At 42.6% G+C, this 27,331-nt stretch overlaps 1 protein-coding gene across 15 annotated transcripts in view; it reads right to left on the reverse strand.

Moving 5' to 3' along the window:
- AAK1 (AP2 associated kinase 1) overlaps nucleotides 1-27,331 on the reverse strand; it is a 64,803-nt gene that overhangs the window by 28,843 nt on the left and 8,629 nt on the right. For 14 of the 15 annotated variants that reach the window (XM_090125694.1, XM_090125698.1, XM_090125695.1 and 11 more), the window contains exons 3-15: nucleotides 17,434-17,552; nucleotides 15,751-15,859; nucleotides 13,778-13,920; nucleotides 11,653-11,774; nucleotides 10,194-10,275; nucleotides 8,453-8,585; nucleotides 7,502-7,605; nucleotides 6,466-6,545; nucleotides 4,881-5,035; nucleotides 4,535-4,797; nucleotides 3,529-3,735; nucleotides 868-1,097; nucleotides 151-308 (exon numbers count right to left, since the gene is read on the reverse strand). In XM_090125694.1, the coding sequence (XP_089981820.1) occupies nucleotides 151-308; nucleotides 868-1,097; nucleotides 3,529-3,735; nucleotides 4,535-4,797; nucleotides 4,881-5,035; nucleotides 6,466-6,545; nucleotides 7,502-7,605; nucleotides 8,453-8,585; nucleotides 10,194-10,275; nucleotides 11,653-11,774; nucleotides 13,778-13,920; nucleotides 15,751-15,859; nucleotides 17,434-17,552 (1,905 nt within the window). Of the gene's footprint in view, nucleotides 1-150; nucleotides 309-867; nucleotides 1,098-3,528; nucleotides 3,736-4,534; nucleotides 4,798-4,880; nucleotides 5,036-6,465; nucleotides 6,546-7,501; nucleotides 7,606-8,452; nucleotides 8,586-10,193; nucleotides 10,276-11,652; nucleotides 11,775-13,777; nucleotides 13,921-15,750; nucleotides 15,860-17,433; nucleotides 17,553-24,791; nucleotides 25,361-27,331 lie in introns of those variants that run through there. The other variant, XM_090125699.1, reaches the window with a different exon arrangement.

A 27,331-nucleotide genomic window follows, 5' to 3' on the forward strand; every position in this document is an offset into this window, starting at 1 on the left:
TGACCGGGAAGGGAGACTGGAAGAATTAAGCTCTTATAGCACAGCAGGTCATGACTATATGGGAATGCTCCAACAGTATCTGACAAAGCATCACTCCATGCCACTTCATTTCAAGAGCAGGCTGGTACTAAAGTACTTCCATGAACCTACCATCACCTAGCTTTGCAAAGTCCTTGTTCAGCAGCTCCTCAGCTGTGAGTTTGGAGAAGTTATCATCATCAAACGGATTCCAGGTGGAGACATCAGGTGGATTATAGACATTCTGCTGTGAAGTCCTTGGGGAACCCGAGGGCGTAGTGGAAGCTGATCTGGATGTGACCATCCCAAGTAAACAACAGTCATTAACAATACACATGAAATTCTCTGGCCAACACCATGAGTTGGTTTACACTACTGCATTGTAATTACAATTCTTACTTCAAACACTCAGTGCAAGGTATTTTACTTGCACACCCAGAATGCTAGGACCAGCCAGCCTTATCTACTTGCAATCTGCCTGAGCATCCTCATGTCAGGAACAAAAACTATAAACGTCATTAGCAAGTGCTCCTGCAGAAGACCTGCTGCTAGACAGTAGGCATGAAGCATGCACCAGAACTACTGGTGAGACAGCTGACTAGATTTAGTAATCCATTTGAAGGCCCCATTTGCTCAGCCTTCTGGGAGTGAGGAAACACTCAAAAGGACTTCTGCACTTGGGAAGTTTTTCAGTGACTTTCTGCCAAGCCCTACACAGTCTTGGGGATGCAATTACTAACTTATACCAGTCTATTTCCATCTCAGAGCTGAGCACAGGTAGACCCTAAGAAGCCTTATCTACACTCCACCCCATCCATATCCTTTGATATCAAGCAAGCAGACACCTACTTGGACTTGTTGAGACTGGCTTCAGCAGCAGCTGCCTGCAAGAGCTGGGTAGATTTGCTGGCTGGAACCCCAAAAACAGCACTGTGGGTCACATCACTCAGAATCCTCCTGTGTCCTGCACGCTGTGTCTTGGGGGAGGACGGAGGGGTGAGAGAACCCAGCTTCTGCCCCTGAACTGCGGTAGGTGGTGTGGTTTGAGGTTTTTGCTGTTGCCTTATTTGTGCCTGCATCTAGGAGAGAGAGTAAAATGATCATGTTCTCCTTTTGTGAACAACAGCCACAGTGTAAAAAAATGCTGTGTTTTGGAGGATCTGATCTCCTAGTCATGGATCAGAGATAGGCTGGAGAAAAACAACACAGAAATAAACGTATCTAGGGAAGTGCGGGGCTAGAAACTGGTGGTCCACTTCTGCATTACTACAGTTGCACAAGAAGGTACTTTCTCCCCTGTCTGTGGTTAGCAAAGGTTACCTGTACTCAGAAGCTTGCTGAAGGGTAAAGAGGCTAAGATTCAGGGTAGACCATAAAAATCAGATCACAGGACACAGAAATCTTGCTGTTTGGACATACGGAGCTGGACAAGGTGACGAATAGATAGAACTTCAAATTCCTAAAGGAATTGAGGACTTCTGCAAAAATCTTGTGCAAGCTTTCTTAGTTTTCTACCCAAGCAAGCAGAAACAACGACCTCAAGATCATAATTTGACATTAAAATCTGGAGGAAAAAGTCCACAAATATTCAACTACAAACCCTCTGGAAATTTCAAGAGGTTTCTCAAACTGATGTTATTTTTTCATTACTTCCGTCTTGTGTTAAGCTCACAAACCCATAAAAGCCTTCAATACTGTGTTTCAGTCATATGCTACAACATTTCAGATGCGATTTTTCAAGAAAAAAAGTCTTTCAGTGACAGCTGCTGGCTGGTTTTAAGAAGAGAAAGCCAGAATGCAAAGAGCAGAAAGCTGACCATGTCATCTCCACCACCTGGCACTAGAACTCTCTGCTCCCCAGTCAGCATCAGGACATTTTTAACCAGGCAAGACAGATGAAAGACTTGGAAAGACCTAAGAAGGCAATGAGGGAAGAGTTACATTCCCAGCATTGTGCTTAACTACAGTGGTGCGAAGAAAACAAGTGGTTAGCTGCCTTGCTTTTCATCTGGCAATTTCAGGCAGATTAAGCATGGCTGAGAAGCAAGCTGACCTGAACGTTGCTGATGCACCCACCTTAAGTCTTGCTATATAGGTCACTGCAGAACAGTACATTCGGTGCTAAGAAATACACAGGCAGTGCCAAAGTCTCCACAGAAATGAACACTAAGTTTATAAAGCTGAAATTCTGCAACTTGAAAAGGTTTTGACAGGTTCTGGCTCAGTATCTTCTGCTCAGAGAACCTGTTCTTGAGAGAAGATGTCTTAGTATTCATCTTTTAAGTGAGCCAATCACTGTTTTTCTCCTCCTTACTACTACAGGAGCTGACAAGTCTCCAAATGCATCCATTCTGTTAAGTCTTGGAGGGGCAGGGGGGTGATGCTAATTTTCAGCCCAGATGATTCAATAGCATTAAGAATATTTTTGTGCTAGCAAATCACAGCAAAGCTCTTTAGGGATGCACTTCAGTTCTATGTGTCAGGCATTTCTGCCTTAGAAGAGTAGGATAATTATGGACTTCATTCATGTAGTGAAAACTACAGATTTCAGGCTGACTTGCCCCAGGTCATTCAGCACAACAAAACCAACAACACAAGAGCTCCAACCTCACCCTAGCAAGCAGCTTAGTATTGGAAATTAAATGGAAGTGAAGGAGTGAATAGGACAGAGCCTTAAGATACAGAGAAAGAGCAAGAAAGAACAAGAAAGGCTTCCTCAGCACTGCTCAAGTCACTTGCTCACAGAATTTTGTTAGTCAAATTAAAAATCTTGATTAAAAGAAGCATGCCTAAGAGATTATTTAGGCCCTGAATAGTAACTCACAAAGCCAGCAAGCAAAAATTGACCCTTAGTTTGGGCTAAGATATTGCATAGCTGAAGAGGTTTATTATCAGACACTGCTTTGGACATGTGCAGCCCAGTACAGCAAAATAATGGATGGCTTCCTTTTGCCTGGTGCCTGCACATGCTTTTGCTCCAACATGCAACTGGAATCTGGGGCATCCCTTTGCACTCCCAAAAACAAAGAGTGGATGCAACTGTGCAGGAATGAGAGCAAAGGCACAGCTTTTTGCCTTATGCACTGCAGAGATAATCTGGCAGCACAGATCCTGCCCTCTGGCGCAGCTCCCTTGCCTTCAACACTGCAGACTGCAGCAGGAAAGTAGCCAGCTAGCAGCCACATTTTCCATTAAGTAAAGAGCATTTATTTTGGATGCAGTCAGATGATGAGAAAAGTGGATGAGGTATTTATTTTTAAAAACACGATGCCTTGAAAAGTTGCTTTCCAAAGCATTCAACATCCCAAGTTAACCAATTCCAGAAACAACCAAAAAGGCTACTTGCACATTCCTCGGCATCAGCCCTCAATATTAAAGCAGTTACAAATAAGCAGCACTAGGCACAGAAGGTGCTCCTTCTGACGAAGTACAGATATTTAAGACAGTTTATCACATGACAGAGGAGGGACAGAGAAACAGTTACTTATATCTACTCCAGCAGGCTCTTACCGCTTGTTCCTGCTGTGGTGTTGGCTGGGCTGCACTTTGCTGGGCCTGGGGCTGTGGTGCTGCTGGAGCCTGTTGCTTTTGCTGAACTGCTGCTGCTGTCTTCTGCTGCATTGCTGTCTGCTGGGCCATCATCTGCTGCTGCTGTTGCTGGTAGTAGTTTTGCATCAGCTGCTGCTGCGCTGGTGCACCCTGCTGCATCACTGGGAACTGGGAAACAAGCAGTAGTTGAGACACCTGCTGCTTAGCTGGGAACTGGATTAGCAGAGCTCAGGGACCAGCCATGAGACTGGTCATAGCTGCTGCAAGCAGCAAAGCAGCAACAGGTTGGGATGGTTTGGAGAGCACCTACATGAAATGGCATTCTGGTCCAATGTTAGATCCTTTCTGGGTTACATCTGCTTATAGCAGGCTTCCTGCAGCCCCAAACTCTTTTTTCCATTTTTATTTATTCTAAGCCTTCCCCCAGGACGAGAAGCTTCATTATCCTGCTTCTTCCACTGTTAAACATGCTTCTGCAGTTATCTGTGCTGCTATCAACACTTCAGTTAAGCATGTCTTATATAAACAAATCCTAGCTAACATACAAGCTTTTCACAGGCCTCTCTATCATGACAGCCTACCACATGAACAGATCTGACTGCTGAAAAAGGCACACCAGCTTTCTTGCATAACAAAGAGCAGAAGAGAAAAAAAAATAATCCTCTGCTCATCAGTTAAGCACCGACTTCAAGTCTTTGAAACACTTTGAGCTATAAAATCTTAACCAACACCACTTTTTTTTATGTTTATTCATGACAAAGACCTCCTAAGGCTTTCCACTATGACAGTTAAAAATGATAGTCTTCTGTTACAAAATAATATTGCTAGATAAGTGTAAACACATTGGAAAATGCATAAAAATTTTACCTATCCTTTAGAAAAGGAAAACAGAGAGCTTCCTCTAAATGCAGTGATGTGCATTTATATCTGGCACAGGAAGTACACAAACACCACCACATTTGCTCACCTGCTGAGCTTGCATCACCTGCTGCTGCTGGTAATATGCAGCCTGCTGCTGCTGCAGTAGCTGCTGCTTCAGAAAAAGCTGCTGTTGGTGCTGAGGTGTGGCTTGGGGCTGAGCAGAAGGGACCTGGGGCTGTGCCTGTGATGCCTGCTGGAGTGCGGGCGCCTGCTTGGCTTGTGGCTGCACTGAAGGTGGTTGCGGTGCTGCTTTTTGCTGGGGTACACTTGCAGGGAGTGAAGGCTGACCACTGCCCAGGGCAGCAGGCCCTGCAATTGGTAGAATGGATCTGTTAAGTGATCAGCATGCACTGAAGTCCAGCAACGCATCATAGCACAACCAGGAGTCTCACCTTGAGGCTGAATTGCTGCTTGGACTGTGGGTCTCTTCCTAGGTGTCAAGGCTGGCTGAATTGGTAAAATTCCAGGGTTGGGTTGTGTCTGTCCTGCTTTAGGTCTCTGGCGAGGTGCTATGGAAGTTTCTGTTGTAGGAATGGGATCTGTCAACCTACAAAATAACATAACAATTAAAAACAAGAATCACCAGCAGAAGCAGTAAGAGTAGTTTGTGTTAGTCTGAGGGTTGTTACAAACAGTACACAGCATAGGCGTAAACACTCTTCCATACGTCAGCTTTAGAGGTGATAAACTGAAAAAGGTGAAACATTTAGATGCTTCCAGATACACAGGACAGTCTCTTCCAGAAACCTGCAAGCACAGCAGAGCTTAGTAGATGCACTCACAACAATCAGACTAACATTATCATTTTGATGACGGCCAGTTGTGTTGTCTTTTTCTATTGGACAGCTAGAACTTGTCAAATTCAAACATTTGCTAAAACATACTGCTTAAGGCTACTTACAGTTACAGGTGAGCAGACCAAAGATAAGCAAGCTTAAGAGCAGCTGGTGCCTTTGGGCAAAGTTGTCTGAATTGGTCTATAAAAATACCTTAACTTTAGTACGTCTACCCCAGAATAAGATCATTGGACGTCGTCTGATCCTTGTTCAGCATTACTCATCCTCCATCAAGGCACAGCAACAGGGCCAAGCAGCCAGATATCATCCTGTCCTTCTGCAGATACACCTCCTTGTGAGACACTGAAGTTGTTCTACTAACATGAGCGTAGCTGTGTTCCATTATAAAAACAAACAAGCAGACTCCTGGGACTGAGGCAGGAGTAGAGATGCCCTATTTCAGAATAGGAAGAAAACTGCTGCTTCCGGAGTGTCCACTGCTATAAGGTTCACATTTCAGTAAAAATAAAGCAGAAGTTTTGTCCAACAGAATTTACATACTTTATTACAGTATTATAAACAGTAGCAAGCAGTGGCAGGAGAGGAGAAGAACCACAACAGTACAGCAGCTCCCCAACTCATTAGGCTATTCAGATGGAGACTGCATCGCTCAAAGAAATTACACGGCTCTTGCAGAAACTGCAGCAATTGCACAGAGTAATTACTGGGTCAGGTTATCACCTGCTGAGAACCAAATTGGAACAGCAATAGTTCCTGATGCAATTTTTCCAGTCGCCTCGTGCTCACTGGGCCAATTCCAGGCCCACTGCAGTCTCTCTGCTATCTTAGCTACTCTGGGTACTGCCTTAGGATGAATGACACAGTAGATTCATTTAAGTGCAAGAACCTCAAGCGTCACTGTCAAGCAACGTCTTCAGGACAAAGCTTAGCTGTTGAGTCATGCTGAGTGTTGCCCAAATCCCTCCCTCCTCTCACACAAAAATTTCCAGCATCTGCATCTTCTGTCTTTCAGATCAATGGATATTTATGTCATTGAAGCAAAGCCTCAGGACTGCAGTGTTTGTCTCGATGTATAAATACAAGCCCACAAAGAAGCTAAATATGCCAAGCATCTTTTCTAACAGAACACAGAGAGAACACACAGTAAAAGAGAGTGCTAACTGTAATGAAGGTGAGTTACCTGGCCTTTGGTTGACTCTTCTTCGCCGCAGCTTCACTTGCTTTGACTGGGTCTGGGAGTTTAGCAGGGATTGGAGAGTTCTGCAGATCCCAAAAACACCGAGTTTAGTACTTTGTGGGCAGAAAACAGACAGAAATTATTTGCAAAAGCACACCGATGAAATTTGGAGGTTGCAGAATTCCCCAAAGCAATTATTCCTCACTCTGGGCAAAGGACAAACCCCTCCTCATTAATGGCATGAGAGGAGCTTGGGTGAGTTTTCACAAGGAGAAAGATATGGTTCAGCTTTCTGACCATTTTCACATTTTTCACATGTGCAATCTGAACACAAAGCTTTATAGCACATGTTCCCAGATTCTTTTCAAATACTGAACAACAGTAGCAAGTTATTAACACTGATTAAAAAAAATACAAGCATGACTAATGTCTTGAACATAAAGATCATAAATAAGTACCAAAACATGGAAGAAAATTAAGCTTTTTTTAAATCTGGAAACAACAGAACAAGATATCATGTCACAGATATCCATAATACAGTAAAAAAACCTTTATTTTTCAGGTGTATTCTGTAAGGACAGTAAGAAGGAGCAGGTGGTTGTGTAAGGTCTGGTACATTTCAAACGCATGTTGGCTGCTCTCAGCCAGACAGCAGACAAAACCACTGCCTTTAAAACTAACTGCAGTGCAAATTATACACGCTATGATGAGTTTGCCTGAAAATCAAATGGGTTTCACAAGCATGGCCTAATTTTTCATGTTCACATGCAAAAGGTCTCTTGGTTGGCCTCATGCTGGTAACTGGGCAAAGATATAAGTCAGAAACAGAAATAAGCAATGTATGAAACAAAACCCTGATTTCCACACTCCCTTAAAGAAAAAAAAACTGCACTGCTAATTACAAGAAATGAAACAGAACCTCCTGATTAGAGACTTGTGAAAGCAATCAATATAGCACAGCAGCATCCTCAATATTTAGCAGCTGCCACCCTAACTCCTCACACAAAGCCCTACATCAGTCCATTGCTTCACTACTCACCTGAACATTCTGGACTGGGCATTCCTTCTTTGCCAGTTTGAATGCAAAGTAGGAGACTTGATAAATATCAGGTCTCTTATCAGGGTCTGGCTCAAGCATATACCCTTTAAAAGATAAAGATACATCAGAAAAATAGAACAGTTTCATACAAGGATGGAACAGGAAATACTTTAAAAATATATATATTTTTAAACACTCCTATGAGTAACTCCCAGCTGCTATTGCAGGCTCTAAAGCAAGGAGGGGGGAAACAGATTACTTGGTCAGGGAATGGTGTAGGGTTTAACTTCTTCATTTCCAAGTGAGCCCACAGGAAAAGAGGTTGACAAAGCCCTAGCGAGTGTGTAGGGCAGGAAGACACACAGACCACTGCCTTTGCATAAGCAAAGAACATACCAGTCTGCTTTGAAAATAACTCTGTCACTCAAGGTTATGGCTAGAAAAAAAGTTAAAAAATACACTGTACTGATGAGAGAGCTTCCCCGGCTCTGCCAAGAGTAACGCATTGTACCCTTAATTACACATTCACTCCAGGCAGTAGGTTATTTATAAATCATTTCAGTTCTGTTTCTCAATTCACAAAAAACAAATTCTTATCACTGGTCTAAGTCACTGTGGTTCTTTTCAGTTCCTTATCCAAACAGATTTGGTACTGGAGAAATACATTTTGCATAAATAGGCTTACTGTGCAAGTTCACAAAGGACTCAAACCAAGAGGTTGTCTCTTTTCCTGCCTTTCCACCGAGCTCAGTCAAGCAGAAATCCCTGCTGTAAGTGTGTGTTGAAGAGTGATGTCCCAAGCTACAAGAAAATCATTTCATCCATCCCTTATGTGCAAAGCAAGCCTCTTACAACAAGAAACACCAACTATTCTGTAGGAGCATAGAATATAAATACATCTTAAGAAAAAGTTCTGTGGAAGTTGATTAGGGCACTGTCAGAGACACTCACGGATGAGGCAGTGCATGTCCTGTGAATGCCGAGAATTATCTGGAATGGTGAAGTTGCCATCACAGATTGCCACCTGACTCTCCCCAAATGGCAAAGTGAAGTAACACAGCTTGTACAGCAAACAGCCGAGGGCCTGAAGACAAAGAACAGAGCAGGTGAGTTAACTCACTGAAGGAAAGACGCAAGAAGATCCCCAAAGTGACACAGACCTTAATCAGTATATGCTACTGCATATAGGTGCACAAAACCTGTTCTCCACATACAAAGCAAAATTAATAGGGAAATCAAATGACATCCACCATCCTTAATACATTTATTCTGGCCAAAAATACCTTAAAACATACTGGTTACCAAGCTTAAACTGTAGCAGTTCACATAACCTTCCAACCATTACATTACTTGTTTATGATTATATACAGGATTTGTCAGCAGGTTGCTATGTTATATCATTGGCTCATCTATTTCTGTGCTGTGTTTGACAGCAAGGAAAACCACCTCTTTCAAAATAATATACAAGTTTTACACAAAAGGCTAATTATGAAACACTGCTGCCATCCCAGGATGAATGGGGGAAGATGCTAAGCAGGACCACCTCTGCAAGAGGCCCTAAGCTGAGGCTGCGCTCTGCACAACACCGCATACTTGTTTGGGAACACAGCAGATGAGCAGAACAGAATTCCTTCAAGACCAAGAAGAGAGTAGCTTGAGCCTCTGTCTCCACCTCTCTACATGATCACAAAGGGCACAAACCCAGGTTCTCCTCTAGCTGCCTCTGAGGCCCTGACAGTCTTTTCACGCTGTTACAGCTATGCCATCCCCTCTCTGGAGCTCAGCAAGGCAAGTGACTCAACACTTGGGTCTGTCTACAAACCTCCTGCTGAACTCAGCACTGCAAGAACCACATACAAACTGTTGTGTTCCTGACCCTTGGCTGAGCTCACAGATAATACAGAGGACTCTTTCCAGCTGATGCCACGCCAGCAATTTTCCCTCTTGTATATGCAAACATAACTATAGAGGATCCATAAACACTCTCCTTACACTGCTGCCTCCTTGTTGCTTCCAAGCTCAGGGCTTCAAAAACCATACAAAAACATCCTATCTGCTGAATTGCCACTTCTCCACAATGAACAAAGGCTCTTCGTCCCCATTAAGAGGAAGCCTACCATCCTTTTGTTGTTAGGTTATCTAGTAATGGATTACACTACAGCTGTGTTTTTCTCTCAACATAGAAAACATAGCAAGATTCATTCCTCATTAGAAACAGCAGCACAGAAGTTTGATCCTTGGCCAGGTTTGACAACTGAGCTGCACTACACTGCCCAGAACCATACTATTATTCCCTAGGGGAAAGCTTATTTTCTCCATTTTCCATCTTCTTCTGCCTAGTAACATTGGTTTCACACACTTGCTCAACAAAAGCACAAGTTACAACATCTTGAATTTTCTGTTTTAGCTGTTTTATGATACAAAATCATGTTTGCACTGTTCAATTCTGAAATTTCATACATCTCTATATTAAAAGCACACGAAAAGCAGTATGCAAAGCACCAATCATGTCTTACCCAGAAGCCAGCCTGTTTAGCAGTAACTCAAAATTGAAGCAGAGCAACTCTCTACTCAGAGACTATCCAGTCTTATGGAAACGAGGCTAGCCCCAGGCAGAAAGTTATCTTATGATTAGGACAATGAAAGCAAACTGCAGTCTGGTTGTGTGATGTTAAGTGGGCTTTATACATACCCATATGTCTGCTTTTGTAGTGATAAGTTTGCCACTATACAGGTTGACCATTTCTGGTGCTCTGTAAGATAACGTAGTGTACCTGCAGCAAAAAGATCTATTGGTGAGTTTAATGTGGATATCACATGAGCTTTCAGTATGCCACATTCAAAATTCATACTTTCCCTATTTGTTTTTGGGCAAACACTAAAGAAAAATTAGATATTTCTCAACAGATTATCAACAACAGAATCTGCTGCATGATTCTAACATGAGAATACTGAGAAATACATGAGAATACTGGGAAAACAAAGCAAAAGCAAAGATTGCTTCTACAACAAAGAGTTTACTCACAAAGGACAGTATTTTTAAGAGCTAAAACACAAACATTCAAGAATTCAGAATATTAACAAGGTCAGAAGTCAAGTGTCCTCTGCAATGTCCTTACCGCTGGGCTTTTGGACAACCTACGAAGATTGTAACCAGATACAAGGCTCCTAATAAGCAGGCTTCCATGCTGGGATTCCTGCTCAGAGTCATTGTAGACAAAGGAAAGATTATTTTGCGGCTTCAACTCAAACTAGAATCTGCCTCATTTTATTAAGTAAATGAAATAGATGGAAATTGAACGACAGTTTGAGATTAAGGTTTTCTACCAGTGCATTTATAATTTTTGCTGTATCACATTCCATGCTATTTGGCTTGATCACAGGAAAAGGTTGCTAAAGCATTCCAAAGGGACTGCAAAGAAAGACTGGGAGAGCTCAGAGAACTTCAGTGAAGCAAGTCCAGGAAGTCCATGCAGGTATAACAGAATCCTCACAGAAGGGAAACATTTGTACACATTTCTAACACACTGTTTCCAGCCAAAATATTGTATTAATGGAACAGGAATGTTTGCGTAGCGTTGAAGTGAAAACTAAAGCAAGAGCAGGACCTGGCAACTGCTCCATCTCTGATCCAGGCCCTACTGGGCTGTGAGTTGATTTCCTTTTCTAAAAGCATATCAAGGCATCCAGCACTGATACTGCTAGAGCTGGTCACACACGGGCAAAAGGAACCAAATGAAACAACCTGAAGTCCTTCCATTTTCATGGGGAGATGAGCCATGTATTTCCTTACTTACTGCAAGGATTGAAGATGAGAGGCTCATGAAAAGAAAGGGATTTTATCGTTTGCTGTATTTGCGGTTCAAACAAGCCAAGAGAGAGACTGATTCCATAATAAACAAAGCATGCCACTGCCTCATCAAGGCAGGCAAGCGCTCTACACACTCAGTCTTTCAGGTCCAAAGAAATTACATCAAGCTCAGTTTTTGATTGTTTCACCTTCCCCCAGGCTTTATCTACCTCTAGCAGGTACTTCTATGTAGCAACATCAACCTGCTGATGCAGGCACCAGTAAAATCTAGTCACAGTACAAAGAAAGTCACCCTTCAAACACAAACTGTGTCTGAGGCAAAAGGAAAAAACACACTCACTTCTTGATCTCCTCTTCCACCGCGTTCACCCCTTCTGTTTGAGGGTTCTGGAATTTGTTGGTAGCACTTCCAAAGTCACAGAGGACATAGTGGCCACGATCATGTAGCAGGATATTTTCAACCTATGAATGTTGCAGCCAAAAAAAGGAACCATTCAATTAGACAGAAACATTAAAAGAACTTGTTTTCTTTAGGTGATTCAGGGTTTTAATGCCTGAAGACATATCAGACACGTCAGACAAGTGTGTAATGTGACAACAAAAGAAAATAAGCACCAAAACTGTCACACCTCCTAAAACGGAAGTCAGATCATAGAAACACAGCTGTAAAACTGCCTTCCATTCTGCCTGATGTCCTTTCCCTTTCCTTCCTTTTTTTGCAAGCATGTCACTCTGCCTCTATTAAGCCTGTGTACTTCAGGACAAAAATTTCACATTTCAGTGTCTTCAGTACTCAAGCTCCCTCAGCCATACTCTGTAATCTGAATTTGGGATGATCCCCTGCTTTCAAGTACTATTTGTTAGCTTGAATCAGACAACTGTACACCAAAACAGGCAGCTGTGGTAGCTAAAAGATCAGCTCTCTCCTAAATATTCAAACTTAAAATCACGCATTAGCAAAAATCTACTATGTTCTCTCAAGGGAATACAGACATTTTTTCATTTATTTGCCTTCAAAGTGTTCAGTCCAACCATAAGAACACACGCTGCTTGTAGACTTCAAAAACAAGCAAACAAAAAAAAACAAGACGCAGCCCAGAAGTAGTCAATGACAAAAATATTTTGGAAATAGACCTCCCTATCAAGGATAACGTTTACAAAAAGCAAAGAAAGTGAAGAAGTCAGCATTTTAAGCATTGAAAAATCCCACCAAATTAAAGCAGCTGAGAGGGAAATGCTGGCATGAAACCGGGGGTGGAACAACCCCTCTTCCTCACCTCTGCCATTCATCTGCTTTGAATAAGCACTGCACACAGAGCTGCTCTTTAAGAGACCAGCACTGATAGTGTTACTCCCTACCCCCTCCGAACACCCTCTAAATGTTTCCAGAAGCATCCCTTCCACTTTATCTGGCTGAGTAGTTGGATACGACTTCTCACTGAAGCAACCTGGAAGTTTTATTTAAATAAGCACATTCATCAAGCAGGCTTCATCAGCACCAACAAAAATAAACAACATAACTGTCACCAGTTGTGGTCACCAGGTATAGAGTACTTGTGTAAGTCGTCATTATCAGACTAGATAAATTTATTCCCTCCTTCCACTCAGTAAACTAAACACCAGTCTGATAACTGATTGTGCAGTGGGGTCACAATCACTTGAAACATACAAAGGAACACCAGACCCTACATATTTTCATCCCCTATGCTACCTGGTTTTCATACTCCTAGAAAACAAATGCCAGCAGCACAAAACAAACAGCTGCTAAGGGCTCAGAGAACAGAGCCTGACGCACAAAGCACATCTCAGTTTCAAACATACACATAAGCCACACAAGTCCTTCTGGACTAAAACTTTTTCCAGGCATTTTATGAGCCAGTTGAGAGAAAAAGGAAATCTCTTTTTTGAGTTTGTTTGATTACAGGCATAGGATTTTTCAGAAGCTTGCCCTGCTGGCCTTGCTCTGTTTCCATCTAAGCACAGAAAGCCTCGCAATCCACATAGTTTCATGGTCAATAGTTAGAGGCCAATTTCAAAAGCTTCTAACAACTCCCACCACAAAGCCAATGTCTCTGGAGCGATCCTTTTCATATGGGTCCAGGAAACATACCGCACACTTTCTTGGAACAACTATACTATCAACAATGTTTCAGGTGGTAGGCAGAAAGTCACTGTGAATAATTCATCAAATACATTCTGGTATGTCTCTGGTGAAAAACAGAATTTTTGAAACATTTATGTTTTTAAAGCAGATCTATAGACGGTAAACATATGGTAAGCAGCTATGGAAGGCTTTTTTTTTTTTAATCTTTTAATAGAAAGGTATTTACACCCACTTTCTCTTATTACTAACAACAAAAACATGGTACCAGCCTTCAGAGCCCGTCTGCCACAGCGTAGGCAGACAACACATACATTCAGGATCACACACAACCCCTCCTGCTTTACTAGAGTCCACAACTCACCTTCAGATCCCTGTGGATTATCGGTGTTTTACACTGATGCAGCCTTGCTACAGCTTCACAGGTGTCACAGAAGATCTGCAGGACTTCATTCTCTGTGAACCCTGTCTGAAGTCGTTGGTTCATGAGGTTCACCACCTGTCCTCCTGAGGAAAAATAACAACAAGAATGAGAGCAAGAGTGCCAAGTTACACCAGGCCCAGTCCAAGCCCCATTCCTTCCAGATATACTTTGCCTTAGACAACTCCCCACAGTGTGGCTGGATATCAGCACACTAGAAGTTCATGAGATCAAATTCAAAGTTCGCTCCAAGCCTCCCCAGAGGTTCTTTGCAATCAGCTTAGTCATCTTGTTTCCTCCTCTCCTTGCCTAAATTTTTTTTTGTATCTGCCAGGAGGTGCTCCATCTGACCCTTGGACAATGCTTCAATAGCACAAGTTTGCTTCTCCTCCACCTCACCATGTTAACACTCAGATGCAATTCTAAGCCACATTTTTCCTCTTCTCCTCAAAATAAAATGTTTGTTAGAGTAGAGGAAAAGAAGGCTAAATTTGAGGCACCCACAGACCACAAAACAGTCTGCCACGTGGAAGCAAGGAAATAGAGACAGACTCAAAAAAAGCCACACTTTAAATGGCTTGGCCAAAATCACAGACTGGCAAAACCTATCTGTACAAGGGGAACTTTCAGCAGTTTTCATGCTTTGAATGAGTCCTAACTTTGCCTCATCTCTTTGCTTAAAGGCCTTTGCAGAAAATCCACACAACTTCTTCCCCCTAAAAACATATGAGGTACACAGAGGAAAAAAAAATTGAACCTTTGGTAAAGCTGCATCAAAATTCATATCCATAGCACTAAAGCTCTGAAGAAAAGCTGAGCTTAGTAAGTAGTACAGCTGTATTTTGCATTCAGTGGGTGCAGTTCAGCACATAAAGATGCATTAATTCAGTTTAAGCAGCTGTTTGTCACAAATGAAGAGTAACAAAGGGAAATTCAATGCATAATAGCAATTCCTGTGCTTCAGCGTTGAAGACCAAGAGAACCACGTGTCAAGAACGGTATTTGCAAGCATAAGAGAAATACCACTTTGCAGCCCTTCTCTCATATAGGAGACACTTTAGAAAGACAGAGCATACTTCATAAGCCCAACATCCAGCACAGAGGGGAAGCTAGCAAGAGAGGATTCTGAATTGCCAGCATTTATACTTTTATTTGAAGCGTGACCTGTAACATAGAGCTGAGTATGAACTTACAGGCACTGTCAGATCCCTTCCTTGAAATATTCGTTGTGATATTCAGTATTAAACCACCCAGAACAGACAGACTTCTGAAGTCACCTGGCCAAAATATTCTTTCTGCTCACACTTTTCCTGCAAGTGGCACTTGAGCACAGCATGCGTGTCATTTTCCAAACATCACATCCTAGCCACAAAAGATCAAGGCTTTAGGACAGCTAGAAAGAAGTAGAAGAGCCTATCTGGCTAGAGACAGACAAGTAAAAAGGTCAGAGGTAAAAAAGGAATACTTTTTGGCTTCACATTGTCCAATTCAAGCTTCTTCCAGAATAATCCTAAATCAGGCTGAAAGAGAAAAAGCTTGCTGCATGACATGCAGTGCAGAATAATTTCATTCCACAGCCTTACAGCTATAGAAGAGCACTTACTATGGACCAGCCTATGGAAAACAGCTATATATGTACACTTCAAGGTTTCCCCTCAACAAAAACAATCCAGGACCATCTCAGCAAAGGCAGTAAGAGCTGAATCAACAGAGTCAGCATAACCTCATGTATCATCTGTTTCTCTACATTTAGTTTCTGCTTTGTTTTGTTCACAACAGTTCCTTAGTATTCAAGGAAGGGCCATGCCTAGGAATAGTTTCCCCTTTGAAATGAAAGGAAAATGCTGTGCAAGTTTCCTGTAAGCACTGAAAAGGGCCAAATCTACAGATGAACAACATGTTGAACCCACACTCACCTCGGCAGAAGTCCATTAATATCAGCACTTCCCACACATCACCGCTGCTTACTGAGTTTATACTGGAATCAATGTATCCTACAATGTTCTTGTGGCCAGATAGATCTCGCTGCAAAATAAACACATTCAAAGCATTATACAGCCACACAGGATGAGCAGCATTTTAATCCTCTACAACACTCAGCTTTCCTAGCTCTTCCCCTGCCAAAGCACAAGCTCCTGTCACTTTGGCTTAACCACTACACACAACTTGATCAAATCTGAGGCCTGTCTCCACCTGCTTTCCTTCTAGAATGATTTGAGACAAGCAACAGTGAAACAAACAACCGACAGAACTAATTCCCTTAGGGTTGGTCCAGATGTTTGGATATGCCCCCCAATCACCCAGGTTAAGCTTGCTGGAGTTGCTCCTTCTTCGCGTAGAGGAGAAGCAAGAGGACGGTTTGCAGTGGCTATGCATGGTACGTGCTGCACTTCCTTTTTTTCCCCCTCTATCTTCCACCAGCGCACAGAATCTTACTGTGAAGATTCAGCAGCAAAAAAAAAAAAAACAAAAAAAAACCAGAAAGACATTTCCTTGCTTTCCAGGTTAGACAGGCTCCAAAGAGACAGAGACAATGGAAAACACTAGCAAGTAAAATCCAAGGAAGCAAGCTTTGTGAACTCAGTCAAAGCCTTTTAAGATTAGATCTTATATCACTTTACTCAGATAGCATTAACTGCGGTACTGACAAAGCATGCCCAAAAGCTGCACTGCACTATCACACAAAATCCAGAAGTTATCTTTGAAGGTATTAACCCAATTAAAAGCTAGTTTAAAAAACACTAGGGATGGAAGTTTCTGAAATGATCACCTATCCCAAACCAACACCTCATATCATAAATTTGCAGAACAAGGGTGTTCTCTTTCATTCCTCATTGCAGTTTCTTTAAGTGTCCTTTTCCACACTTACTAGGCTCCGAGCAAAACTCACCAAATCCAGTTAAATAATTTCCATTTCTTTGTTCAGAGATGCTAGGTTTAAAACTACTACTTAAAATAGCTATCACGTAACACCTTGCATCTGAGTAAAATCTAGAAGATAAACACCCCCCCCACACACACCTCTTCAGCTCTTCCCTTCCCCATCAGGTCTGGGGTTGATTGAGGAGTTTCTTTTGTCCCCTCTCTTTCTCCTGAGATTCTCTCTGCTGTTTCAGTTGCCATGTTTTCTTGACTACTAAAACAACTTAAGTTACAAACAACTCAACCCAAGATATTTCACATAACTCTGTAACTCTAGGAGCTTGGGCCTTCCAGAAGAATGACCATTTTGCTAAGGAAACCCACAGTTGTTTGTGACACAAACTATGTTAGAACTAGAGGGAATGGCTTCAAGCTGCGCCAGGGGAGATTTAGGTTGGATGTTAGGAAATATTACTTTTGTGAAAGAGTGGTCAGGCACTGGAATGGGCTGCCCAGGGAGGCAATGGAGTCACTGACACCGGAGGTGTTTAAGGAACGTTTGGATTTTGTGTTGAGGGACATGGTTTAGTGAGTACTATTGGTGATAGGTGGATGGTTGGACTGGATGATCTTGAAGGTCTTTTCCAACTTCAGTGATTCTGTGAACTCAGTACAGCTCACAGGCAGAAGGTGATGAGGCTCTCAGTCACAGCCCCCAGAAGGAAGTGGCGACTTACCATGATTTGGATTTCTCTTTTGCATACTTGCAAGTCGTACTCATTATTGACGTACATCCGCTTCAGGGCACATTTCATCCCATTGTTTGTCCTCACAAGAAACACTATGGCAAATCCACCTGCAGAAAATAGAGTAATTCCATTTAGTAAGACAAAGTTCTGTCCTTGCTCCTGACCCTTGTCCTGGCCTACAGATACAACCAGAAGACAGAGGGCACTCAGCAATCAAGAACACCATGATGGTGCCCCCTCACATCTCCTCATCTCCTGAGCGTCAGGCTTTACTTAGACATGCAGTATCTCAGTGATAACAAGCTATTAAACCCACTGCTTGTCCTGACAGACAGTTCTTCATTGCCCCATTAATTTCCATTACAATGGGCAAAGCTGAAGTATGAACAGCAACACTGCTTTGGATAGAAATCAGTGCTATGGAGCATCACCGAATTTCCAGAGGCCTCAACTCAAAAAGACTTCCCAACTTTCCAACCATCTAGGTTGCTTTGTAACGTAAGCAGCAGAAGAAATCCATCTCCCACACATGGTTTGATGTTAGTGCTTTTCAAAAAAGACAGAACAAGAAGAAAACAAAATTCATTTTGTGGTCATTGCTATTAGTCAATTCAGGACTGCTAGAATGTATTTGACTACTTTAAGACAACAGCTTTTTATTTTGATGTATTGGTAACAGATAAAAGGGTTTTACATGTGTAGTAGAGGACAGAAGTGGGAGGCTGACTAAGGATGGAGTTAGTAGGCAAAGTTTTATAGCTGGCTCCTTGAGATCAGCACAAAGCAGAATAAGAGTCGCACACAAACAGCACTCCAGAATGGTAAAACGGAAACACAACAACATTGTTATTACCACAAACTAACAGCACCTTTTTTCTCTGTAACTTTACATTTCAGTATGTAATTCTTTTATGCTTAAGGACTTCTAAAGAATCAGCTCAAAAATAATCCTGATCCAGTGCTGCTGCAGTCATCAGAAATCCTGCTATGCCCAGAGCAGCGCACCTATCCCAAAGAGCTCTCATTTCAGGGATTTCATAGAAAACCCCAGGTTTGAAGGACCTGTGGAGATCATGGAGTCCAATTCCTGGATTTTCAGAGCCTTTGAATGATTCTCACCACTATCTCCTTTTTTAAGAGCTGCCAAAAAAAGACCAGATCAACAATATACACATGATCTCATTTGAAGTGCTTGCACATCATTACTACTAATGGTTAGATAGCATTTGGATGAGTTCCTTCCTATCATGTAAAATTCAACAAGCAAAACAGCCACACATGAGTAAGACTTTGTGTTAAAATAGACTGCATTTGACAACACCAGTCTCGCGACAACTGGTGCTTACAAGTTGTTTGCAGATCAAGCACAGCCAGAAGACCTGCTGAAACTTTTACTAAAATAGGGTTTTTTCTTTGCTATGAATAGATTGAAAGAGAGCAAGTAACCAAACAACGCTGCTACAAAGTACAGCTCTCCCTGTTTAATTGCACATTATTGTCAGCACCAGGACTGTGAAACAAAAACCTCTCAGCATGCAGTTCAAGTTCAGCACCACAAGTTACACATCATTTTAAAAAACTCCTAAACCCTGGTCACATTTGTCTCATTACTACATTGAGAAATGTACACCATCACTCTATGCTAACCATACCACAACAGATACCTGTGCTGAAAGCAAGACAGCACTCAGAGCTCACCCTCTTATCACCTGAAGTGGAGCTATAAGAAATAAGGGACCCATAATCAGCACTACTTTCCTAATTCCTTCCTAAAACATTCCACTTTGAGTCATTGGAGTGATTAGGTTTGGACTTATTTTTTTGATTTCCCTATGTTTCAATGAACCACAGAAATGCAAGAGAAAACACTACACTGAAAAAAACAACTATTCTTTTTTATTACAGAGTCTCAGTCATCATCAGAACAGTTCTGTTTTTTTTAATGAGAAGCTCCAGCAGGACCTCATTTCTCGCAGCTTGGAGGTCACCAGGATATCTTACCTGTTTGCAGACCATGCTCAGCAGAAAGAAACATGAGCTGAGCAGAAAAACACAATTACACTTCATTTTAAAAGAGAAAAAAAAAAGATACCCACTAAATTTAAGAGTAATCTTCTCAATCAGTGGAGTCTGTACCTCCTCACACTGACTACTAATATCTCATTAGCAAAGTTCTGAGCAATGTATCCTTCCTCTAGTCCAGATCCAGTGCTGGTTTTCTTACCAACCAGGGCTAGCTGGCAAATAAACTATAGAACTTAGAAAAACAACAAAGTTTTCCAACACAGGTCTGCAACATCAACACATTGGAGCTGACAAATACAGCCTGCACTACCCTGCCCAGAGAGCCACACACACAGCAGGTGGAACTGCACAGAGGAAGAAAATGGCAAAGTCTGCTGAGGAGCTGCCCTGCATCTGATGTAACAGCACTTACAGCCACGGGAAAGTTGCATCCCTGCATCCTTTTCTCTCTCACCTTCAACTCCTGCAAACTTCAGCTGACAGCACTGCAAACGGAAGCTGTACAAAATCATTTCGCTTACATAGCCTGCAAGCGCTCCTACCAATTTGGTTGCTTTATTGTTCAACTCCCACTGATGGCTGATTAAAGCATGACAGTTTTGCTACTAGTAAAAGCAGCAGGCTTCTCTCCAGAGAAAAGTAGTATGGATTTAATCAGGGTACATATTGTCATTTTTATACAATATCACACTTTTTTTTTTTAAACTGTGCCATTCAAGAAGCAGAATCTGATCCATACACATTCAAGAGAAGATGCGTAAATTCTAAGGAATTACCGCATCCTCTGCTCTGATGCCTCAAAGCAGGTCATAATATTCCTCACCAATAGCAGCTGAGCCCTGCTTTCAGTTGTCCCCAGGATGTGGCCCAGAAAGGCAGAACAAAACGAAGAGCAAAACTTCCCTCAGTCGCTGCACATTTAAAATCAGAAGTAGTATTGAAAGTGCCACCCCAATTTGAATTTCTCTGCAGTAATTACACCTTCCTCTGCTAATTGGCTTCAGCACTCCCAGCTTTGCACGCAGAGAACAGGACTGCACCGCGCTGTGAAGCATAAGGAGGATGAGGGGAGTAGAAAGGGACAGAAAAAGTTCAAACAACAGCATCCTATTAAAATCAGCATGCTTTAGCTGCTGACTGCCTTTATCCCTTCCTCCTTGCATATCTACAGGCCCACCACCCCAAGGACTTTCAACTCCCAGGGCCTCTGACGGCAGCCAGCTTCCTCCTGGCTATTCCAGTCCAACCCCCAATCTTGCTAAATCTGGACAGAGTTAAAAGGAAATAGATGCCAGGCAAATGGACAGGCAATGATTATGAAGCACCAAATATGCATTACGAGAGGACTGTTTACTTCTATTCTCAGCAACCACAACAATGGGCAGAAATATCCAGCCCTAATGCAATATGGCAACTCTGCCACAACCCAGAGACACTTCAGGAATTAAGCAACTCCATAGCAGCCAAGGTCAGACCAACAGCTTCAGCTGCCCCAAGTAAAGTCAGAGAGCTGTGCACACATGGCCAAAGAGGGTGGGCCAAAGCATGGAGGCAAAGCAATGCAGACACTGGGAACATCCTCACATCTTGGAGGCATAGCCTTTGTTTCCAGCAAACTGGTTTTAGGATAAGCTGGAAAAAATGTGAAGTTCCAGTGATCTCCTGGCTATACAGATCATGTTTCCGTGCTTTTATGTCAGTGTACTGGCCGATTTCCAGCACTAGCAGTTGTATTTTCAGCCCTTCTGTAATTTCAGCAGGATGCACAGCTCCTCGTAGCCACTTCTAACCTAGGTAAAACCAGCTGCATGAGGCTGTATGCGATCCCTCTCTTAGAGAGGTAAGATGACAGCACTGGTGCATTTAAGTGACTAAAGCTTGGAATTCTCCTACAAGCAGAAAATCATCAGCAGCTAGCAATGTCCAGCTAAAAACAGGCACAGGATATTACTTTGCTGCAAGCTGCAAAATTAATGCGACAGTGCATTTGCCATGTTACCCTGCTGTGCTGATCCCACCACAAAGAGACATCGGAGGAGCAGAGAAAACAGGAATAGCTTCATCCAAATACAATTTTCAGAACACTTCCTTTTAAAATCCATGCTGAGTGAACCTCCCAAAGACATTACATGCGGCAGGATGATCTCCCAGCTGCATGTTTGAGCCCTGCATTAATAGCTACAAAGCATCTCCAGGGCACAGATCCATCTTCCCCTGCAGACATCGTCCAGCTGCCTTGGACCACGTAGCCCAAAAGCAGTGAGGTCTGAAGAGAAGTCACCCCTCTTTCCAGTTAAGTAGAAACAAATCCTTGGACTTGAAAGAGTCAACTACCAGATCATTAAAAAAAAACCCAACCCCAAACCACACACTGTTTCAGTTTGAGTTCTCTCCATTGCCCTTCTATCAACGAATTAATGATATCTAGAATTACCACAGTTCCTGATAGACGTATTGGATGCCACTCAAAACTTCAATTTTCAGGGGTGAAATTCTTTTCTGAGCAGGAAAAATACATGTGGTTTTCCATCAAATTGTTTCCAGCTTTCTGTGTTTTAGCTGTGTCTCATCCACCTCAAAGCTCTGCATGCAGAACAGCCCACAGTGCTTTAGCACAGAAGACAAAAGGACAACCAAATGCTTTTCAGGGGTTCCCTACAACCGCCCCCCAGGAAGACAGCCTCCAGGGACTGCCAGCAAGACACTTGAAACCCCAGTTACACTTGCAGGCACATCATTTTAAGTGCTTTGCTGAACCAGGCACAAACCCACTCCTTCTCTGCACAATCCAAATACTTATTAACTCCTGCCCAAGAATTATGTCATATCTTGCCTTATCTATCAGGCCAGAGGAACTTCCTTAGCACTCACTTTCCTAAGTACAAGGGGGGAAGGCTCATGTTCCCCGCCGCCTACCCCCCCTTAAGTCAGGATGCTGTGATCCAATTCCAGGAAAACCATACCAAGTCCCTTTGCCCAGGGTGTTTCCAGCCTCACCATTCCCTAAGCATTACTAAAACAGTTCCATTTTCCACGGCTGCAGCCACAACCAGCTAACACACAGCATATCACCCATCATCGGACATCAGGGGCATTTTTTCCATGGACAAAGATGGCTTCAGCAAATCTCTACATAGGAATCACCCTTCACTACACATGAAAGAGAAAAAAGATAGGATTGTTTAACTTTGTCCAAACATCTGTAACTGTTTAAACAGCAGCCAAGTTCAGCCAAAGTTAGCATCAAGCTCTGTGAGCACATCAGGGAAAAAACACACTGACATACCAGCACAGCTCTCCTACAGCTCTCACTGCTAGTTTCCAAAGGTGAAGCAATAACTCAGCTCCTCCCCGCCCATAAACCACAGATGAAGATGGGCAAGTGATTCAGCTGTAGGACCAGAGGAAAATAAAATAAATTCCTTTGGGATGCTCTCCACAGGCCACGCTAAGGCTGCTGAGCTGCAGAGACCTCAAGGGAAACTTCCAAAGAGTGTCAGCTGTGCCCAACACTCTGGCTGTCACCAGAGACAGCACCTACAAAAGGCACAGAATACTGCAATAACATGATCAAGGGCAGCAGCCCCTCACTCACCATGTCTTGCATGGTGATCTTGTGTTATTTGCTGGTTTGTCATTATACAGACTTTTTATTCTAATTGTAATTCCACTACTCAGTTGTGAGAGGCATTAGGATTATAGTGCTATTTTTGTCAGTATTAAGCTGCATTAATATCCTGCTATCTTTTATTCTACTCTCTCACTGCCTAAGAAGGAAGGTATGTTAATGCAGCATACTCGCTGAAACACTGACAATCTCAAATGTCACTGTTGCCCTTACAATGTAACCACTCTATCATTCTCAAGCTCTTTGCTTCCAGGGCAGGATCTTTCATCCTAAAATAAGTTTCTTTTTACAACATTATCCCTTTTTTATTACCCAGTCCTCCCACAAACCTGGATCAATATTGTAAAGTGTTCTGCCCTTGATACAGAACAAGGAATTGGAACAGTCAGGATCCACTGCACATTGTCCTTCTGCTTTATCAACCATCTCCAATGCCCTCAGAGATACAGAGATGCCAAAAACAAGTCCTCATGGGGTCATTATGTTGTTGTTTTTTTCCTTTAAAGAGTTCAAGTTTTAATTAAGAAGCCACAGTAATTAGGCTTTAATGCAGGGCTGTAATGCTCACGATCACAGTTCTATCACTGGGCAAAGTCAAGATGACACGATGACACAACCCCTGATTTACTGAGTTCAACCTGGAATGTTCTCTCTGCTCCCACTTTCCTCAGAGCATCAGAAACAGGAGGAGCAATTTGCAAAGATCTCTTCTGTTCTTTAAATCACAGTCGTAGGATGAACAAAGAGGCAAAAAAAATTTACAACTTGTGTAAAAAAACACATGGGTCAGTATAACAACGTTTATGTTGTACTGTAACACCAGCTATGAGACAAAACAACCCCCCCCCACACAGAGCTTCAGTCATTTGGATACAACAGAATAACTCCAGGGAGTTTATAACCTTCATCCTGGAACTGCTCACAATACACTCTGAGTATGGCACAATTAATCATCAAAAGGAAGAAATGTGGCAGTACTAGGAAACCTCTGCAGACATGGCATAAAGGGCCCCTGACTGTAGCCAAGAATCCAGTCTTGAAAGTGAACATTAGGTCTGTTACTAACAAGCTTTCTTCAGTCTAGTGAAGGATTAATTACCAATCTATTCAGAGAGCATTTCCTACGCCCCCTGCTTTTTCAGGAGGCAAGAGGATTTAGTTCGCTACTATGAACTCTGCAGGCAACGGACACTTCAGTCTTCCCTGGTATCACTGCAGTAAAGCAGAATCAGCAGCACAGGCCCAAGGGCTCTCTTCCTTTCCTATGGTCATCTCCACCTAAACCAAAAAGCAGACACCTGAGGCCCTCAATTTTCTTTCTAGAGGTTTCACAGCTCCATTAAAAAAAAAAAGCATTAAAAAAGGGAAGATTTTATTCTTACACCAGTGAGAACTAAATAACTCAAATGCAGGAAGGTTGAGGACAAAATCAATGGACATAGTAGGCTTTCACCAACTTCATTTCACCAAATTGCAATAGGACACTGCCAAGCAACACAGTGAAACAGCACAGCTCTAAGCCTCCACATCACACTCGGGCATAGGATTGCATCTGCCCCAGCATCTTGCTCAGAGACAGGACTGACAATGTCCAGCTAACCTGTTTTTAACATTCCCCACATGCTCTTGGGCTGCAGTTATCTTCCCATCGGGAAGTCTCACCACTGACTTGGTTTCAACCCCAGCTTCTTACCTGACATGCCACAGAGAACAACAATCCATTGCCAGTCTGTTCTCCAGGACGCCTGGGTATTTCACCCTCAAGGTACATGCACAGAAAACACACAGCCTATCCTAGAGTCACAGGCTTGCTTCATGTCTCAGGAGTGGAGGGAATAAATAATTGGTGTTAGTCCCACAGTCCAGGCTCCGAAGTTAGGATTCTCTGTGTCAACTATCTGCATGCACAGAGCAGTGACAGGATGTGCTCAGCTAACAGCTGAAACTAAACAGAGCAAAATCCACATCTGTGTGCAACTTGGTTTTCTTAAGGTGGCAATGAGAACAGGGTGGTGACACAGGGCATGCAGCACAGACGGTAGAACAAGCAGCAATCTCCATGCAACCAGGAAGGCCAGAAGACATCTGATGCAATGACATCCAGGCCCCCTCAGCTCCGAGCAGCAATCATGTGGCTGTGTTTTAAACATCAGAGTCCAGTTTTGAACAAAAACAAAGCAAAACCCTTATCCACAGTCCCCAGCTGAGAAAAACAGATAATGCTAAACTAAACAGGTTTACTTTCAATATAGATTTTCTACCTCAAAGGAAATAACAAGCTTCACACTTTGTTTTTCTTTTTTAAAGTCACCTGACTTGGGCTAAAGCATAACCATTTCTGACCGTTTAAGTGGCTGTAGGAACAAGTCAGAGCTTTAGAACTGCAGAGAAAATAGCAACCTAGGTGAAGTATAAAGAACACCTTGTATTTCAAGGCAGGAAACTTAAAGCAGGAACAGACAGCAGAAGGATCAGCTGAAGCCCACATCTTCCCAGACAAGATTTTAAGCAAATAGAAAGTTCACTAAGCAGATATACTTGCAACAAGGTTGGGAGTTTAATAGTTACCATGCTTGAAGATTTTAACAGAGATGCAAACTGTAAAAAGTCAGGACAGCTCTGAGTTAAACTCAGCCCACAGAAACATCAATCTCCCTTCTCTCATTGCAGAGCAAAAGACTGTGCACAACCCTTTTCTTCCAGGGGAAGGACGGGCCTTCAAGGTTTGCTTCTACTCAGAGGAAAGCAGTGTTGGGAAAGCAATGCAGCTTGAGTTCACCTGGTTCATACTGATATTAACACCAGTTCTGAGCAGTGCAGATCTTAAAGTGACATTCACCCATGTGTTTCCCAGGGGCAGTCAGTGGCAGAGATGGGAATAGCACATGCAGCCCTGGAGCTCCAGGTCTCATGGTTCAGGCATCAGGCTCCACGCTCTTCCATCACTGATAAGCATTTAAAAAAGCAAAAAAAAACAACCAAAAACTCCATACAGTTCACATTGCAGCTAGAATGAATTTGGTCTCCATAAATGAACAATACAGTATTCACATTTTATTGGCTGGATGAAGTGGAGCTTTGTGCAGGGTGCAAACCTTAATGACTGCACAACTGATTCAGGGACAGGTGAGGAGAGGGAAAAAAAAGCTGCACCAATATCTCCAGCGTCACATATTTATTAGACAATACTCACCACCAAGGCAAAGAACACAAGGTGCACAGCACAAGCCCCACTTTCTAGGAACTGCTCTCATTGCCAACTCAGGAAAACAGCAGCTCTCTCACAGCTCCAGCTGTAGCATTACTTCGGCTCTGGTATTTAAATACAACTAGACAACCCTTAACAGAGCATCTAACATATTTAACTTAGGACTTCTCCCAAGGTAAAACAAAGGCTTAAACTCACTGAGCTGATGGACCAGATTCTCAGCAAGAGTAAAACAGGGACTCAGTCCTACACACACTTACCATAGCTGAGAATCTTAATGTGATTATCCAATACTACAGCACCATTACAGGGCCCTCACTTAGTGTCAGTGCTGCAATAACTAGGCCATGACAAGCCAGATTTAGATCTACAGGCTCCACCCTTGCCTGAATACTTTTTAAATACACAGAATGTCATAGCTAATGTCAGTGTGGCAGTCATGGCCAGGAGTGCTTACAGTGCACTGCGCAGCACAACACAACCAGAAGAGTCACCCAGTGCAGAAGAGAAGCATGGTCATTACCTCTCCTCATTTTCCATAAGCTGTTCACTAGGGCTCTTCAGGATTTTGGGGATGATCATTTATTAGCTGTAACACTCACAAAAACAGCCTCAAAACATCTCACGAGCATTTTCACTGCATTGACAGCATAGGAAAAGCTGACCTGCCTCTCCCTCACTTCTCTGGGTTTTGATAGTCCTGATTTAAAACTGTTTAATTTCATTTCTCCACATCTCTTTTTTTCCAGCACTATATCTCACAACAGGCCTTCAAGGTCCATCACTCCCCCCCCAGATCCCTCCATCTCAGCCAACCCCCTATAGAAGATCGAAAAAGGAAGCTGTAGGTCACAAGGGAGCAGAGAAAGCGATGGAATTAAAAAATAAAGTAAATTAATGTCTACCATCATGACTGAAATAATCAAATGAGATTCTTCCTGAGCATTAACTGCATGCTCTATTACAAAGCTCTAATCCAAGGGCAGCAATAGCTTCTCACACTATGCACCCACTCAGAATGCTGT

The sequence above is a fragment of the Phasianus colchicus genome, chromosome 27 (assembly GCF_987193195.1).
Source record: "Phasianus colchicus chromosome 27, bPhaCol1.hap1.1, whole genome shotgun sequence".
NCBI lineage: Eukaryota > Metazoa > Chordata > Aves > Galliformes > Phasianidae > Phasianus > Phasianus colchicus.